This window comes from Elephantulus edwardii, unplaced genomic scaffold, assembly GCF_000299155.1.
Source record: "Elephantulus edwardii isolate Elephantulus edwardi_28Jun2011 unplaced genomic scaffold, EleEdw1.0 scaffold00112, whole genome shotgun sequence".
Classification (NCBI taxonomy): Eukaryota; Metazoa; Chordata; class Mammalia; order Macroscelidea; family Macroscelididae; genus Elephantulus; species Elephantulus edwardii.
Genome location: NW_006399862.1, coordinates 7,345,172 through 7,360,027, shown reverse-complemented (window position 1 = coordinate 7,360,027; position 14,856 = coordinate 7,345,172). Strand labels below are relative to the sequence as shown.

At 35.4% G+C, this 14,856-nt stretch overlaps 1 protein-coding gene across 1 annotated transcript in view; it reads left to right on the top strand.

Annotated features, from left to right (window-relative positions):
• PIK3CA (phosphatidylinositol-4,5-bisphosphate 3-kinase, catalytic subunit alpha) overlaps positions 1 to 14,856 on the top strand; it is an 86,642-nt gene that overhangs the window by 63,395 nt on the left and 8,391 nt on the right. The window contains exons 2-9 of the mRNA XM_006892186.1: positions 435 to 862; positions 1,383 to 1,592; positions 3,399 to 3,649; positions 6,139 to 6,384; positions 7,374 to 7,459; positions 12,372 to 12,477; positions 12,987 to 13,139; positions 13,256 to 13,390. Coding sequence (XP_006892248.1) covers positions 511 to 862; positions 1,383 to 1,592; positions 3,399 to 3,649; positions 6,139 to 6,384; positions 7,374 to 7,459; positions 12,372 to 12,477; positions 12,987 to 13,139; positions 13,256 to 13,390 — 1,539 coding nt within the window. The 5' untranslated portion in view covers positions 435 to 510. The remainder of the gene's footprint in view (positions 1 to 434; positions 863 to 1,382; positions 1,593 to 3,398; positions 3,650 to 6,138; positions 6,385 to 7,373; positions 7,460 to 12,371; positions 12,478 to 12,986; positions 13,140 to 13,255; positions 13,391 to 14,856) is intronic.

The following is a 14,856-nucleotide window of genomic DNA, read 5'->3' as shown; positions in this document are numbered from 1 at the left end:
TAAAATATAATACTTTTAAACTATTCTCTCCCCCATAGACTTCAATGCCGTAAACATATTTCATCCAGTTTTTCTCAGCACAACTTTTTTTTTAGTTACTTCTTTTCATGGCTTCCTCTTTGGCTTTTGATATCTTAAATGAAGCCTTTAAAATATAATGGTTTTATTATTGTAATGTCCCTTCGAGTCAGAACAGACTCATAGCTGATCCGCTGGCAGGGTTTTGGAAACTGTAAATTGAACAGGAAGAGATTGCCTGTCTTTAGCCATTGGTGTGTTCAAACTGCCCAAGACATGTTAGGTCAGCAGTACAACTCACTACCCGCTGCCAACAGAACGCCTTCCAAATGTAGAAAAGGATTTTTAAGCAATGTCATAAATGTGTTCTTTCTTAGTTGTTCTAACATAACACATCTTTTCCTTCTTCCATTTAGGTTTCCGCTTTGGGATAACCACACATCTGATTTCTTAAGATCGTTTTATATGTAAAACTTGTAAACAATCACAACAATGCCTCCAAGACCATCATCAGGAGAACTGTGGGGCATCCACTTGATGCCCCCACGAATCTTAGTAGAATGTTTACTACCAAATGGAATGATAGTGACTTTAGAATGCCTCCGTGAGGCTACATTAATAACTATAAAGCATGAACTATTTAAAGAAGCAAGAAAATACCCTCTCCATCAACTTCTTCAGGATGAATCTTCTTACATTTTCGTAAGTGTTACCCAAGAAGCAGAAAGGGAAGAATTTTTTGATGAAACAAGACGACTTTGTGACCTTCGGCTTTTTCAACCCTTTTTAAAAGTAATCGAACCAGTAGGCAACCGTGAAGAAAAGATCCTCAATCGAGAAATTGGTATGATATCCTTTTCACCTAAGTAGCATTAGCATTGCCATGCTATCCTAATGTGCGATTTAATTTGGAGCTTAACTTGTAATTTCATTACCAAAATATTTTTAGTCTGAACCACTGTAGTACTGTAAAGTTTTTTAGAGAATGTCTTTCTTCATAAAAATCATTACAGTTCTAAGCTATTTTCAACTAGTAGTCTAAAGAACTGTTTTTATGAAATTTTCCTTTAAGAAGTCTCTTTTTTGACTTAGATTTGTTATAAAAAAACGGGTTGTTTTTTTTTTTTTTTTAAAAATGGTTGATATGGATAATGTTTCCCGTCTTTGACAGTTTGAGAATGTGTTTTATATGTTAAACATTAGGGGTACTTATCAGTTTATTATGTAGTAAAAAAAAACATTAATCCAGAGAAACTTTTTTATTCTCTTAGGTCTTCTGAATCAACCAAGTTTATAGTTTATGAAAAATACATTTGTATTGTGTGTTTAGTAGATTATAATATTGTTTGCCTAACTTTTTAAAGGTTTTGCTATTGGTATGCCAGTATGTGAATTTGACATGGTTAAAGACCCAGAAGTACAGGACTTCCGAAGAAATATTCTGAATGTCTGTAAAGAAGCTGTGGATCTTAGAGATCTTAATTCACCTCATAGCAGAGCAATGTATGTGTATCCTCCAAATGTAGAATCTTCACCAGAATTGCCAAAGCACATATATAATAAGTTAGATAAAGGTAAGAAAAACGGTCAGTGTATTGTTATTGGTTGTTGGCAATTAAATATTTCTCCATGTGACTGTATTTCTGTAAGCATACTTTTTCCTCTCAAAAATAAGAACCCTCTTGAAGACAGGGATTATTTATACTAATGAGATATAGTTGAATATCAAGTATATAGCTTGCATACATTAAATATGTATTGACTGAATAAATTATTTGCAATATGATGCTGATCACTTTGTAAATTATTAGAAAGAAGCTGAAGAAATTTGACGTTTTTAGGATACCATCAGATTTAATGCCAATTATTTTTTATAAATAAAAATAAATAAGAAATAGTTTATGAAATGTTGGGGAAACTATACATTCTTGTTATTCTATATATGAATAAAAAGAACTTTCTTAATCTCAAAGAATATAATAAGCTTGATCATACTAATCTGGAATTGTCTAGGTTGACCTTTAAGTACTTATATAACAATTTTGTGAATTAAGTAAACATGAAAATATGTCATTTATGTATCAAATAGATCCTTGTAGCTTTCAAAATAATATCAGTGTTTCTATTTTAAATTATAAAATAGGTTAAGCCTCACTTTTAAACATTAAATTCTGTTAGAATAATTTATTCCTCTTTCACTAAGACTACCACTGTAATTTTAATAATGCACTGTGACTTGAGAGTTCCATTTAAAATACCCTCTCACTCCCGTATTCTTTCCTTTTTGTAATCCTTTTTTCCGTTTCTCAGCATCTTTATGAAGACTTCCCACCATATACAAAATATGGGGGGAAAAAATCATATTGTGAGCAGCAGACCACTCACACATGCTTTTTTTTAATAATTTTAATGAGCATTTACAGAGAATTTTGATTTCCATTCATTCATTGCTGCACTTCTCTACCCACCCAGCCCTCTCCCTCTGCCCCCCAGTTGGAGCGGTGGGAGGGGTACGGGAGGATTGTGTACCAGGGAGGGAGTCTTACTTTCACACATGCTTTTTAATCTAGTTCCACCATGTTTTAGTTTGTCCTCTTCCATAATTGCTGGTAAAGAGAGAAAATTAGTTTCATCTCTCACCCGCCCCCCCTTCCATCATTCTAGTTCAGCATCTTCCTTTAAGTCTTTACTTTGGGAAGTAACTATGGGTACTTAGGAAAAACTCTTCTTTATTAGACACTGTTGTGTCTTTGACATTCTAATGAACAAAGCCCTTTTTCAGAGGAATGCACTTGAAGTGTGCTGTGCAGTTTAAAATGACATAAGATTGGTTTTAGAATTTTGTGACCCACACACAGCTTAGGTAGTTTGCTTATAGAATAAAAGATTTGAGGATTTCCTGCAGTGGTGTCTCTCTGGAGACTAAGGTGCGTCTGATACAGGCCATGGTCTTCGCAATCACCTGTTATGCATCAGAGAGTTGCAGGCAAGGATTCCGAAGCTCCGTTTAACTTACTTTGGACATGTTGTGAGGAGAGACCGGTCCTTAGAGAGGGACATCATGCTTGGGAGGATGGAGGGATGGTGCAGGAGAGGAAGGCCCTCTATGAGGTGGATTGATTCAGTGACTGGGATAATTGGGATGGGAGTGTCAGAGACAGTGCGATTGGCACAGGACAGGGCAGAGTTTAGGGCTGTTGTACATAGGGTCGCTATGAGTCGCAGGCGACTCGACGGCACATAACAAGAACAATAGCAACAACAACTTGATATTTGCCTGTACTTAATTATATTGATTATAAATAATTTCTGAGTTCAAATAATGTCCTTTGGAAAATAAAGTGTATATGATGATTACATCTAATGTTTTTTGGTTTTAGGGCAAATAATAGTGGTGATTTGGGTAATAGTTTCTCCAAACAACGATAAGCAGAAATACACACTGAAAATCAGCCACGACTGTGTGCCAGAGCAGGTGATTGCCGAAGCAATCAGGAAAAAAACGCGAAGCATGTTGCTATCATCTGAGCAGTTAAAACTCTGTGTTTTAGAATATCAGGGCAAATACATTTTAAAAGTGTGTGGATGTGATGAATACTTCCTCGAAAAATATCCCCTGAGTCAGTACAAGGTGAGTAACCAGTTTTGAGAGTATTTTAAATTTTAAGAAATCACATTGGAAAATAATAGCAATCTTTTTCCCCCCCTTTTCTTGTTGTGTACCATTGAATCTGATCCGACTGGCACAGGAGGAGATTGCCCCTCCTTCTCCAAAGGAGCATCTGGTGGATTCAAACCACACACCTTCAGGATTGTAGTGTGGCTTCTTGCTCTAGAGCTCCCATAATAACAATCTTGTTAGTATGTACTTTATGGAATCTAAATAGTTTCTATTGATAAATGGCATTTTAAAAGTTCTTTTTAGGCTAATTAAAATCTGAGGGTCTACAACTTTAGCAGTTATAATACCCAAGCCTGATTGTTGCCATTGAGTCCGTTTCTACTCATAACGGCCTTATAAAAAGCGTAAACTGCACCCAGATTTCTAGCTTGTCATTCCCCCACAGAGCAAAGGGTGGATTTGAATCCCCAGCCTTTCAGTTAACAACTATTGTCTGTCTACTGTATCACCAGGAATCCTTGGAAGACACACTATCTCATAATATGTGATTTCATGAGTTTTCTCTCTTTCTAAACATTTGCACTACAATGTAATTGAAATAGAGATTTCAAAAATTTTTATTATTAAGATTAACATTTTACTACCATCTCTACTTCTTAAATAAATTCTTAAGGAGCCAATTACATATGTATCAAGCATCATATTAAGTATTAATTTAAATTAATACTGGTCTTGAGTTAGCTAACTTCTAGTGGAAGGTTATATGTAAATTATTGTTGTTATGTGCCATCGAGTTGCTTGCAACTTGATGTATAAAAGTCCTATTCCCTGCTCTATCCTGTGCCAAACTTATTGTCTCTGACACACCTACTCCCCTTACCCCAGTCACTAAAGAGGGTCTTCCTCTCTTGCGCTGTCCCTCTCCAAGGACTGGTTCCTCCTTGCAACATGCCCAAAGTATGTCACACGAAGCCTCATAATCCTTGCCTCCAAGGAGCAGCCCAGTTTCACCCTCTCCAGGACGAACCTGTTTGTTCTCCTAGCAGTCCATGGTATATGCAACACTCTTCTCCAGCACCACAGCCCAAAGGTATCAGTTCTCTTTCTGTCATCCCTAGTCATTGTCCAGCTCTCTGATGCATGTCATGCAATTGCAAAGACTGTGGCCTGGATCATGTGCACCTTAGTCTTAAGCCTTACGTCTTTGCTCTTCAGTACTCTGGAGAGGTCCCTGACAATTTCCTTACTGCTGGTACCGAGAGTGTTGATTGTGGAGCCAAGTAAACTAAGACTGTTAACAGTCTCAATCTCTTCACCATCCATAATGTTACTGCCATTTGGCCTAGTGGTGAGAATCTTTGTTTTCTTGATGTTGAGCTTCAATCCATATTGAAGGCTGCAGTCCTTGATTGACCTTCTGCAGCAAGCACTTCATGTCCTCCTCAGTTTCAGCAAGCAGGGTTGTGTCATCTGCATGACACAGGTTGTTGATGACTCTTACACTAATCCTGATGCCAAATTCCTTCTCATAAAGCTCAGCCTCCCAGATGATCTGTTCTGCATATAGATTGAAAAGGTATAGAGACAGAATACATCCCTGGCAGACACTCTTACCTATTTTGAAGCAAGCAGTGTCTCCTTCCTCTGTTCTGATGACTGCCTCATGGTTCAGGTAATAGGCAATTATAATACATCTACAGTAGCATTTAGGGAGCTCTTGTGAGTTGCAACTCTTTTGGAGTTGCCAGAAGCTGCACTGTGACCCTGAAGGCACGCGTTTTAAATATGCCAGCTGCTCCACAGGAGAAGGATGGGCAATATTCTCTTGTGCATTAACTGCCTCTGAAAACCCAGCGGAGTGTCAGCTGTGGGTTGGTGCTCACTCGATGATACACAACAACATTAGCATTTATGTCAGAAATTTCTATCTTAACCACCATTTCAAAATTCAGGCCAATTCATTTTCATATTTTATTAATATATCCATAGTTTTATCTGTCTCTTTTTCATGGTTCTCTGATAGGTTTTGTTTTTTAACAAATCAGAAAACATTTGGAAAAGCAGCAGTCTTCAGTGGACTAAACAGTATGACTTAATAGATTGAATAACAAATGGCTTACTAAAAAATTTTTACTTTCCTTTAGCCATTGCAGTGTATTTGTAGTGTATATTTTCTATTCCTTGTTTTCAATTCCAGGTTTTTAAATTGTTTATTTACAGTTAAGAATAGAACTATATTGCCATTAACTGTTGTAATTTTTTTTCTTTATAAAATTTAAATTCTTAAGTACTTGTTTAATCCTATGCCAGACCTAATTGCAAAATTTTCATATATTAAATGTTTAAAGTATAGCAACTGTTATGAAATGTAGTCTGTAATGTTTGATTTTGTTACCTTAGTATGTAAATTTTTTCCTAGTATTCTCACATGTTGCTTTTAAATGAAAACTCTAATATGAAATTATTTCTCTATCCCCCCATCGTTTAATCTTTTACAGTATATAAGAAGCTGTATAATGCTCGGAAGGATGCCCAATTTGATGCTTATGGCTAAAGAAAGTCTCTATTCTCAACTGCCAATGGACTGTTTTACAATGCCATCTTATTCAAGACGCATTTCCACAGCCACACCCTATATGAATGGTGAAACATCTACAAAATCTCTTTGGGTTATCAATAGTGCACTAAGAATAAAAATTCTTTGCGCTACCTATGTGAATGTAAATATTCGAGACATTGACAAGGTAAGGTCAAATGCTGTGCCAAAATACTATTTTATGAACATTCACAAGTAAAAGTGTAAAAATATTTTCTATATGAACCTTTTTTATTGTATAACAATCAATGAACCTGCAATAGAACGTTTTCAAATGCCGAGACACTCAAATCTCAGAAAATAAGAATATAATATATAATTAATTCTACTTACTTATCTCAGCTTTTACATACCTCACAATTCTTTGTAAGAATTGGTAAGTTCTAATAATTCAGTATCCATAATTCCAAACTCTTAAAAATTTAAGCATTTTACAGAATTCACTGGCCAAGTTTGAAGTGAGACTTTCTATAGTTTTATTTATCCTACTTCTTTTGACTAGTCATACATTTTGTTATAAGGACATTAATGTCTATAAAAGAATGCTATTCCGGGTGCTGATGATATGAAGTAGTATTAGTATTCGTATATGTACCAGTCTATCTTTCTAAAATAGGAAGAATTTGAGTTTAAAAGTATATCTGCTGTAAAGGATTTTAGATGAGGAACTATAGGCCTATATTAACTTTCAGGAATCTGATCATTTCTTAATAAATACAAGTAGTGACACATTTTGGAAAATAATCTAGTTCATTTCATGTGAAGGAGAAAATAAGTTCTTGGTGAACAAAAATTATAATTAGCCTCCTCTTTCATATAAATTACATTAATTTGTTATTGCTTGATATTTTTATTTTTTTTATTTTCTATAGTGTACGTGTGGATTTATATAACCCAATGCCAGTGAATTGATGTGACTCATTGTAGTCCTATCATATCAAATAAAATAGAACTGCCCTGTAGGCTTTCTGAGTTTATAATCTTAAAAGAAGCAGACAGCCACAGTGTCCACAAAGTGACTGTTGGTTCACACTGCTGACCTTTTGGTTAATATATTAGTACTTTACCAAGGAATAACTAGGGCTCCTTTGTGTTATGTACACATACTTCCTTTTTTTTTCTTTTATCTTTTTTTAGATCTATGTTCGGACAGGTATCTACCATGGAGGAGAACCTTTATGTGACAACGTAAACACTCAAAGAGTACCTTGTTCCAATCCCAGGTAAGGACCCATACAGACTTATATTCCTAAGAGTCATATATTAGTATTTAGCCCTAAAGCAATAAAAGTTGTATATTTAAATCATTAGGTTTATCTAATTCATATAAATTGCTAGATACATTATAATAAATAATAAAGTATAACGATTTCTGTTAGAGGAGTATTAACACATTTTATTAATTCTTTCTAAAACATCACTTCATTAATTTGCTCTGTAATTGTATCAGAAAGATTTTTCTGATTGCCTCTTTCTGTTTCATTGAGAATAGAAAAGAATACAGTTGTGTGTTCATGCTGTTTTTTCCCCTACTTCAAATCCATAAACCTGAATCTTACTTTTTTTCCCTTATTTCCTTTCCATTTGCATGAGAAAGTGAAAGATGGCAAACAATTCAAAATCAAGTTCCCTTGAGGCAGTGTTGTTTAAATCCATCCCAAGACTAGCTATTTTATAACATTCAAACAATGTGTGGGGACAAGTCCATTTCCTTATGAGAGGAAAAATTATTACAAACATATTAAATTATTATTGAGTAAATAGAAGAAAGAAAAAGTATTGTAATCCAGTAATATACCATCTTGCCATTTCTTTGCCTTTCTTCATTTGAGTCATAAGGGAATAAGGCTTAGGCTTGTGAATACTGTAATAGCAGTAATATGTCAAGGAAATTCAAATTAGTATTAAAGATTAAGTCACAGGGTAGCAATAAAATTCACTTGTAAATTCTCCAGAAACAAAGCTCATAGAGTTTAGATTGAGTGCTAAGAAAATCAATAAAAAGTTTAGGTGTTAGATTTAAATTGCTAAAGGTTTTCTAGACTCTTGGTAGCATACACAGAGATGCACTGCATTTTACTAGGAGGAAGGGAAAGAATTTCTCATCATGCAAGAAAGTGCCTCATTTAGGTTAAAAGTTATGTTGTGGCAATAAACAACCCAAAATATATTTGTTTTTAATTTTTGTTAAGACAAAAATGTTTTTCCTGCTCAGATTGCATGTCTGTCAGAAGTCAGGAAGGAGGAAGTGATTGTGGGAAGGAATTGAAAAACAATACTTGAGGAAATAGTCAGAATTTTTAAAAAGTTCGCAACTGCTATAAATCCACTATTCCCAGGAGTTCAGCCTTGAGCAAAGACCCCGAATTACTATTAGGTAGATTTGTGTTTGGTGCTTCAAGTAAGCTAGCTTTACAACAAAAAGGTAAACTTAATTAATAATATAGAATTATAAAATATAGTTAATTAAAACATGTATATAGAAAGGACTTACTTGTTTTTAAGAATCTCTTTACTTTGTCTAAAATATGAAATGCCCTATGGTAGTAGTAGCATGAGCATTTAAGTACATTTTGAAAGGTTTTTTGTATTTACAAAAAAGAAAAATGAATATGAACTTTTGATATAGAAGTAGATTGAAAAAAATTATTACTGTATTTTATTTGTTCCCAGTGTGTATTTTTTGATGTGCTAGATAAATCAAATACATTGTGAGTTCTTCATAAATTATACCTGTTGTCTTCCCAAATCAGTCAATTTGGCATACACACACACACACACACACACACACATATATTTTATGCCATCGAGTTGTAGACGACTCATAGCGAGCCTATGAACGAACAACCTGAGCACTGTTCGTACATAGAGTTTCCGGAGGCAAGCCATTTCGGAAGTGGATGCCGCTCCTGCTTTCAGGCTTGATTTAGTTGGGAAGCTCCAGCCAACACTGTCCACCATGGGTACCCATTACCACGATTGGCACATCGCTGTCACAGTCTTCAGCATCACAGCAACCACGAGTTACCTCTGTACAGCAACGCACAGACCAGTGCTATACCACCTAGAAGAATGTTTGACAGGAAAACAATTTGAACCTTACTGAGGGTCACATATAAATCACCCACCTTCGGCTTGGTAGCATAGCTTCCTTTCCACTAGGCCAATGTAGCTCTCTCTTTGTCGTCATCATTGTTATTGTTGTTTGATGGCGCCGTGTTGTGGGCGACTCATAGCGACCCTATGAATGAACGGCCTGAGCACTGTTCATACATAGAGTTTCCGGAAGCCTGAAAATAAAGACATCAGTTTTTTGTTGTGTGTTTATGATGAATTGTTGTGTTAATTTGTGTTTGAAATGAACATTCTCCTAAGTGGAACAGCATTACTCTGTCAATTTGCTGTATTGAGGAAACTTTGGGTTGCTGTGACACTGAAAGCTGTGCCATTGGTATCTCAGATGCTATAATGGTTACACGTAGTTAACAGTGTTTGGTGGAGCTCCTAGGTTAAGACAAACTTGGAAGCCGGAGTGGTAACCACTTCTAAACATCATGCCTCTGGAAACTCCGAACTTAGAGAAACAACAATAGTCATAGAATAGGGTTATGGTCTTTTGTTTGTAGGATCGCTATGAGTCATACTGTACTCAATGGCACTAAACAAGAACAACTTATGATGAATGGACTTTAGAGGAGAAAAGCATGTTTAGTTACATAGTTACTACATTACTAAGGACCCACTTAGAAAGTAGGTAATGGTCCATCAATTATGACAGTTCCAAAGACTGAGGACTATTTAAAACATCCTGAGTATATTTACAAGGGAGCACTGGTGGCCTAGTGAGTGGTAAGATGCTGCATTGCAATACCAAAAGCTTGAAATTTGAATCCACTGGCTGCTGCACAAGAGAAAGACAGTTTCTTCCCATGCAATTAACTGCCTAAACGTCACCTATCCTATGATTCTGACTGGATGGTACACAGTAACAACAAAACAAAACAACAGGCCATATTTACATAGATATGTCTTTAATTCTTCATTTACTATAAACTTTAAAATCCTACAACATTTCTTCTTCCTGCAGTCCTTTAGTACCATTTCTTTCTAAATTCCTTTATTTAAAATGTCAATCTTCTTATAAACTGTCCTTTTTTTCCTTTTTTTTAATCGTTGTCCATTTAAAAAGAGCAAGGGTCTTATGGAGATGGCCACATCTGGCCTCTATTAATAATGAACATTTGTACTTTTTATCATAAGCCAATTGCTATTTTAATCAATTTGCTGATGTTATCTCATTTAATTCTCACAACAGCCTTATGCAGGTAGGTATTGTTATTCCCATTTCACAAATGAGAATATAGCCAATGAGGGAGTCATACATCCAGTGAAATAGTAGGAATAGGATTCTACTCCACAGCCTAACTTCTGAATTCTTGGTCTTAAGCACTGCTATAATTTCTTTAAAACCAAAAAAAAACTGTGTATTGTCATTTTCTTTTTATAAATACATCCATCAAATATAGATATGTCAGTAAATTGAAGATAAAAATTTGACTTGTTTTATCATAGTACTTTTATGTAACAGTTTATTCTTTTCCTCATTATGCATGTCATATTACTCCTTTTAAAGTTGTTATTCTTTCCCTTCATTTACCTGCTGGTTTATTAGGTCCTTCTAAATAAATCTACATAGTATATAAAAGAAATTAAATACTATTGTAATCATAATAGGAAATCCTTTAACTTACTTCCCTTTATTATTTGCCTTTCCTGTAAACTGTGGTTTTAAATTGTTGAAATAAAGCACAAATACCCTAAAATATACAGATGATACTTAAATTTTATGAATTATCACAAAATTATGGCCTTTATAACCAGAATGCTGATTAAGAAAGAGAATACTTAGAAACACTCCAAAAGCCTTTCTTCATGTGCTCTCCCATTCCATTAACTTCCTCTTTTCCCATAAATCGCTGCTTTCCTGACTTTTATCACTATTGGTTAGGTTTGCCTGGTTTTAAATTTTCTCTGGACTCATGCTGGTGGCTAACTTCTGTCATTCATTATTACATGTTGCTAAGATTAATTCGTGTTATAATTTATTTTCATTACTGTATGTTATGTTGCTGTTATTGTGCCTCTGACCCATAGCGACCTTATGCACAACAGCTTTGAACCCTTCCCTGTCCTGAGCCAGTCTCCCTAATTCTGACACATCAACTCCCATTGCCCCAGTCACTGTATCAATCCATCTCATCTGGGGTCTTCCTCTCTTGCACTGTCCCTCTACCCTTCCAAGCATGATGTCCTTCTCCAAGGACTGTTCTCTCCTGGCCACGTACCCAAAGTATATGAGACAGAACTTCAATATCCTAGCTTTAAACTGTATAGTGTTCCATTATTTATTGTGCTGATGGCTGTATAGGTTGTTTGCTGTTTGCAGATACTATTTTGCTATAAATATTCTATATACCAATAAACACATTTCTGTGGTTTTTAAGCCTATAACTACAGCTAGTCATTTAGTCAGTTACACTTTCCCAGTTATTATAGCAAATTGCATTCCCACTAGCAATCTCCAGTGGATTTTCAGAGCCTGTAAATAGCAAGGGAAGAGATTGCCCATCTTTCTACCTTGGAGCAGCTGATGGATTTGAACAGCACAATTCCTTGCAGAAAAGTAGAGGGCAAGGGAAAGAGAAGACTCTCAGCAAGGAACATTGACACAGTGGCTGTAGCAGTGGGATCAAGTTTGTCAGAGATGATGAGGATGGCACAGGATAGGACAGGTTTCAGATCTGTTGTTCATGGGGTCATGAGTCGTACTCGACTCTGCAGCACTTAATAACAAAATGAGGTACCTTGTTGCTGCACATCATGAGTCTTTATGATTTTAGCCATTCTTGTGTGGTATTTCCGTGTGACTTCTGTTTACATTTTCCCATCACAAACTATATTGACTACATTTTCCATGCTTATTGTCCATTTGAATGTGATTTTGTGAAATGCCTATTCTAATCAGCTTCTTATTATCTCTTTCCCTTTGGTTTATCTTTTTCTTGTTGATTTATAGGAATTGTTTAAATAGTTTACAGTAAAGCTTTCTCTTTTTTTCTTGAAAATTCTACGTAGGTGGAGTGAATGGCTGAATTATGATATATACATTCCTGATCTTCCTCGAGCTGCTCGACTTTGCCTTTCCATTTGTTCTGTTAAAGGTCGAAAGGGTGCTAAAGAGGTATTTCAGAAAGAATAATGATATTTCATTATAAAACCTCCTAGTTATACTACTATTTGAAATGTTCTCAAGAAATAAAAATTATTTTTTATTTGGAAAATATAATTATTTCTTTAACTATATAAGTTTATAATGTTTTGTTTTTAATAATAAATGGATTATAGAAAAATTCCTGGGAAAATTTTTAAATTTGTATATGATGATATATTTTTGATACATTTTTTTAAAACATACAAAGTGACTAGATACAAATAAATACAAAGTCACTACATGTAAATATTTGTCATGCTTGCTTTGACACATGTACTTAAAGATAATGCATGTTTTCAAATGCAAAAAAGGAAAGAATGTGTTTGTACAATGTAAAATGAATGTGACTCTAGGTATCATATTTCAGTTAGTATAGAGAAAATTGGTCATCAAATTATCCTTTCTGGGGAACTCAGATGTTTTGAAATGCCTCTTACGATTTAATCCCAAGTAATAACTGTTTTTCTTTATTTTTTAAGGAACATTGTCCATTGGCCTGGGGAAATATAAACTTGTTTGATTACACAGATACTCTGGTGTCTGGGAAAATGGCTTTGAATCTTTGGCCAGTACCTCATGGATTAGAAGATTTACTGAACCCTATTGGTGTTACTGGGTCAAATCCAAATAAAGTAAGTTGTTATTTCAGAGCTTTTTTATCCATCATTGGTGTTTTTAAATTAAAATCTTTGTCTTTTTAAATAATGATCCATATTTATATGTATGATAATTTTCTTCCATCTTTTAGGAAACTCCATGCCTAGAATTGGAGTTTGATTGGTTTAGCAGTGTGGTAAAGTTTCCAGATATGTCAGTGATTGAAGAACATGCCAATTGGTCTGTATCCCGAGAAGCAGGATTTAATTATTCCCATGCAATACTGGTAAGGCAAATTACCAACTGTTCTTAAATACTAATCATCGTCTTTGTATTTGAACACATATCCGTTGTATGAAACATAGTTTGTGTACTTTAAGTGGCATAGATACTCTGGACTGGGGAACAGCATTAATATATAATACAATTCTTTACTTGATGTTATATACTGTAGATGTCTCTTAGTTTACTGAGGACTCTTAACTAACCTGCCTTCATTTACTTAACAGCGATTTCTTGAATCCCAACTATGCATAAAGCATTATGATAAACATTAGGTAATACAGTTGTGAGCAAAACAACTAGATTCTTTTTGTATTAAAGAGGTGAAAATAGGCAGGCATAAAGCAGGTTGAAGCACATATTAAGATTATAAATAATAGTGTAAATACCATGAAGGGAAAAATAATATTGTATCAAGAGAGACTAAAGCCTAAGGGTCAGAGGGCAGAAAGATAAAGAATATGTTGGGTTTATGAAATTCTTCTATAAGGCAGTAACTTTGAAGTTGAGACCAAAGTATAAATGTGTTAGCAGTCAAGCATATACTGAAGAGTTGAACTTGGAGGCAAAGTATAAAATATTTGCTGAAACTGAGGAGGACATGAGGCCTTTGCTGCAAAAGAACAAGGACTGCAGCCTTCAATATGGATTGAAGCTCAGGATCAAGAAAACAAAGATTCTTGCCACTGGGCTAATTGGCAGCATCATTATGGATGGTGAAGAGATTGAGATAGTTAACAGTTTTAGTTTGCTTGGCTCCACAGTCAACACTCTTGGGTACCAGCAGCCAGGAAATCAAGAGACTAATTACATTGGGAAAGTCACGTGTCAGGGATCTTTCCAGAATACTAAAAAACAACAACGTCAGGTTGGAGACTAAAGTATGCCTGATCTGGGCCATAGTCTTCACAGTTGGCATGCTATGCATCAGCAAGCTGGACAGTGACTAGGGATGATAGAAAGAGAATTAATGCCTTTGAGCTGTGGTGCTGGAGAAAAATGTTGACTATACCATGGACTGCTAGAAGAACAAACAGATTTGTTCTGGAGAGGGTAAAACCAGGCTGCTTCTTGGAGGCAAGGATTATGAGGCTTCGTCTGACATACTTTGGGCATGCTTGGAGAGGAACATCATATTTGGGAGAGTGGAGGGACAGCGCAAGAGAGGGAGACTCTTGATGAGATGGATCGACTCAGTGATTGCAGTAATGGGAGTGTGTTTCAGAGACAGTGAGGTTGGCACAGGATAGAATAGGGTTTAGGACTCTTGTACATAGGGTCACCGTGAGTCACAAGCCACTCAATGCAGTATACATGGGTTCAATAATGTATACTGCACTGAAACAGAGGAGGGAGAAAACTGTTTAAAAGAGATATATGACTAGGTACTTCTGTCATCACAGGAGTCTAGAGCGAGGGCTACATGGTGGAGAGGACCTGGGGGAGGGTTTGTAAAACAATGAAAGAATC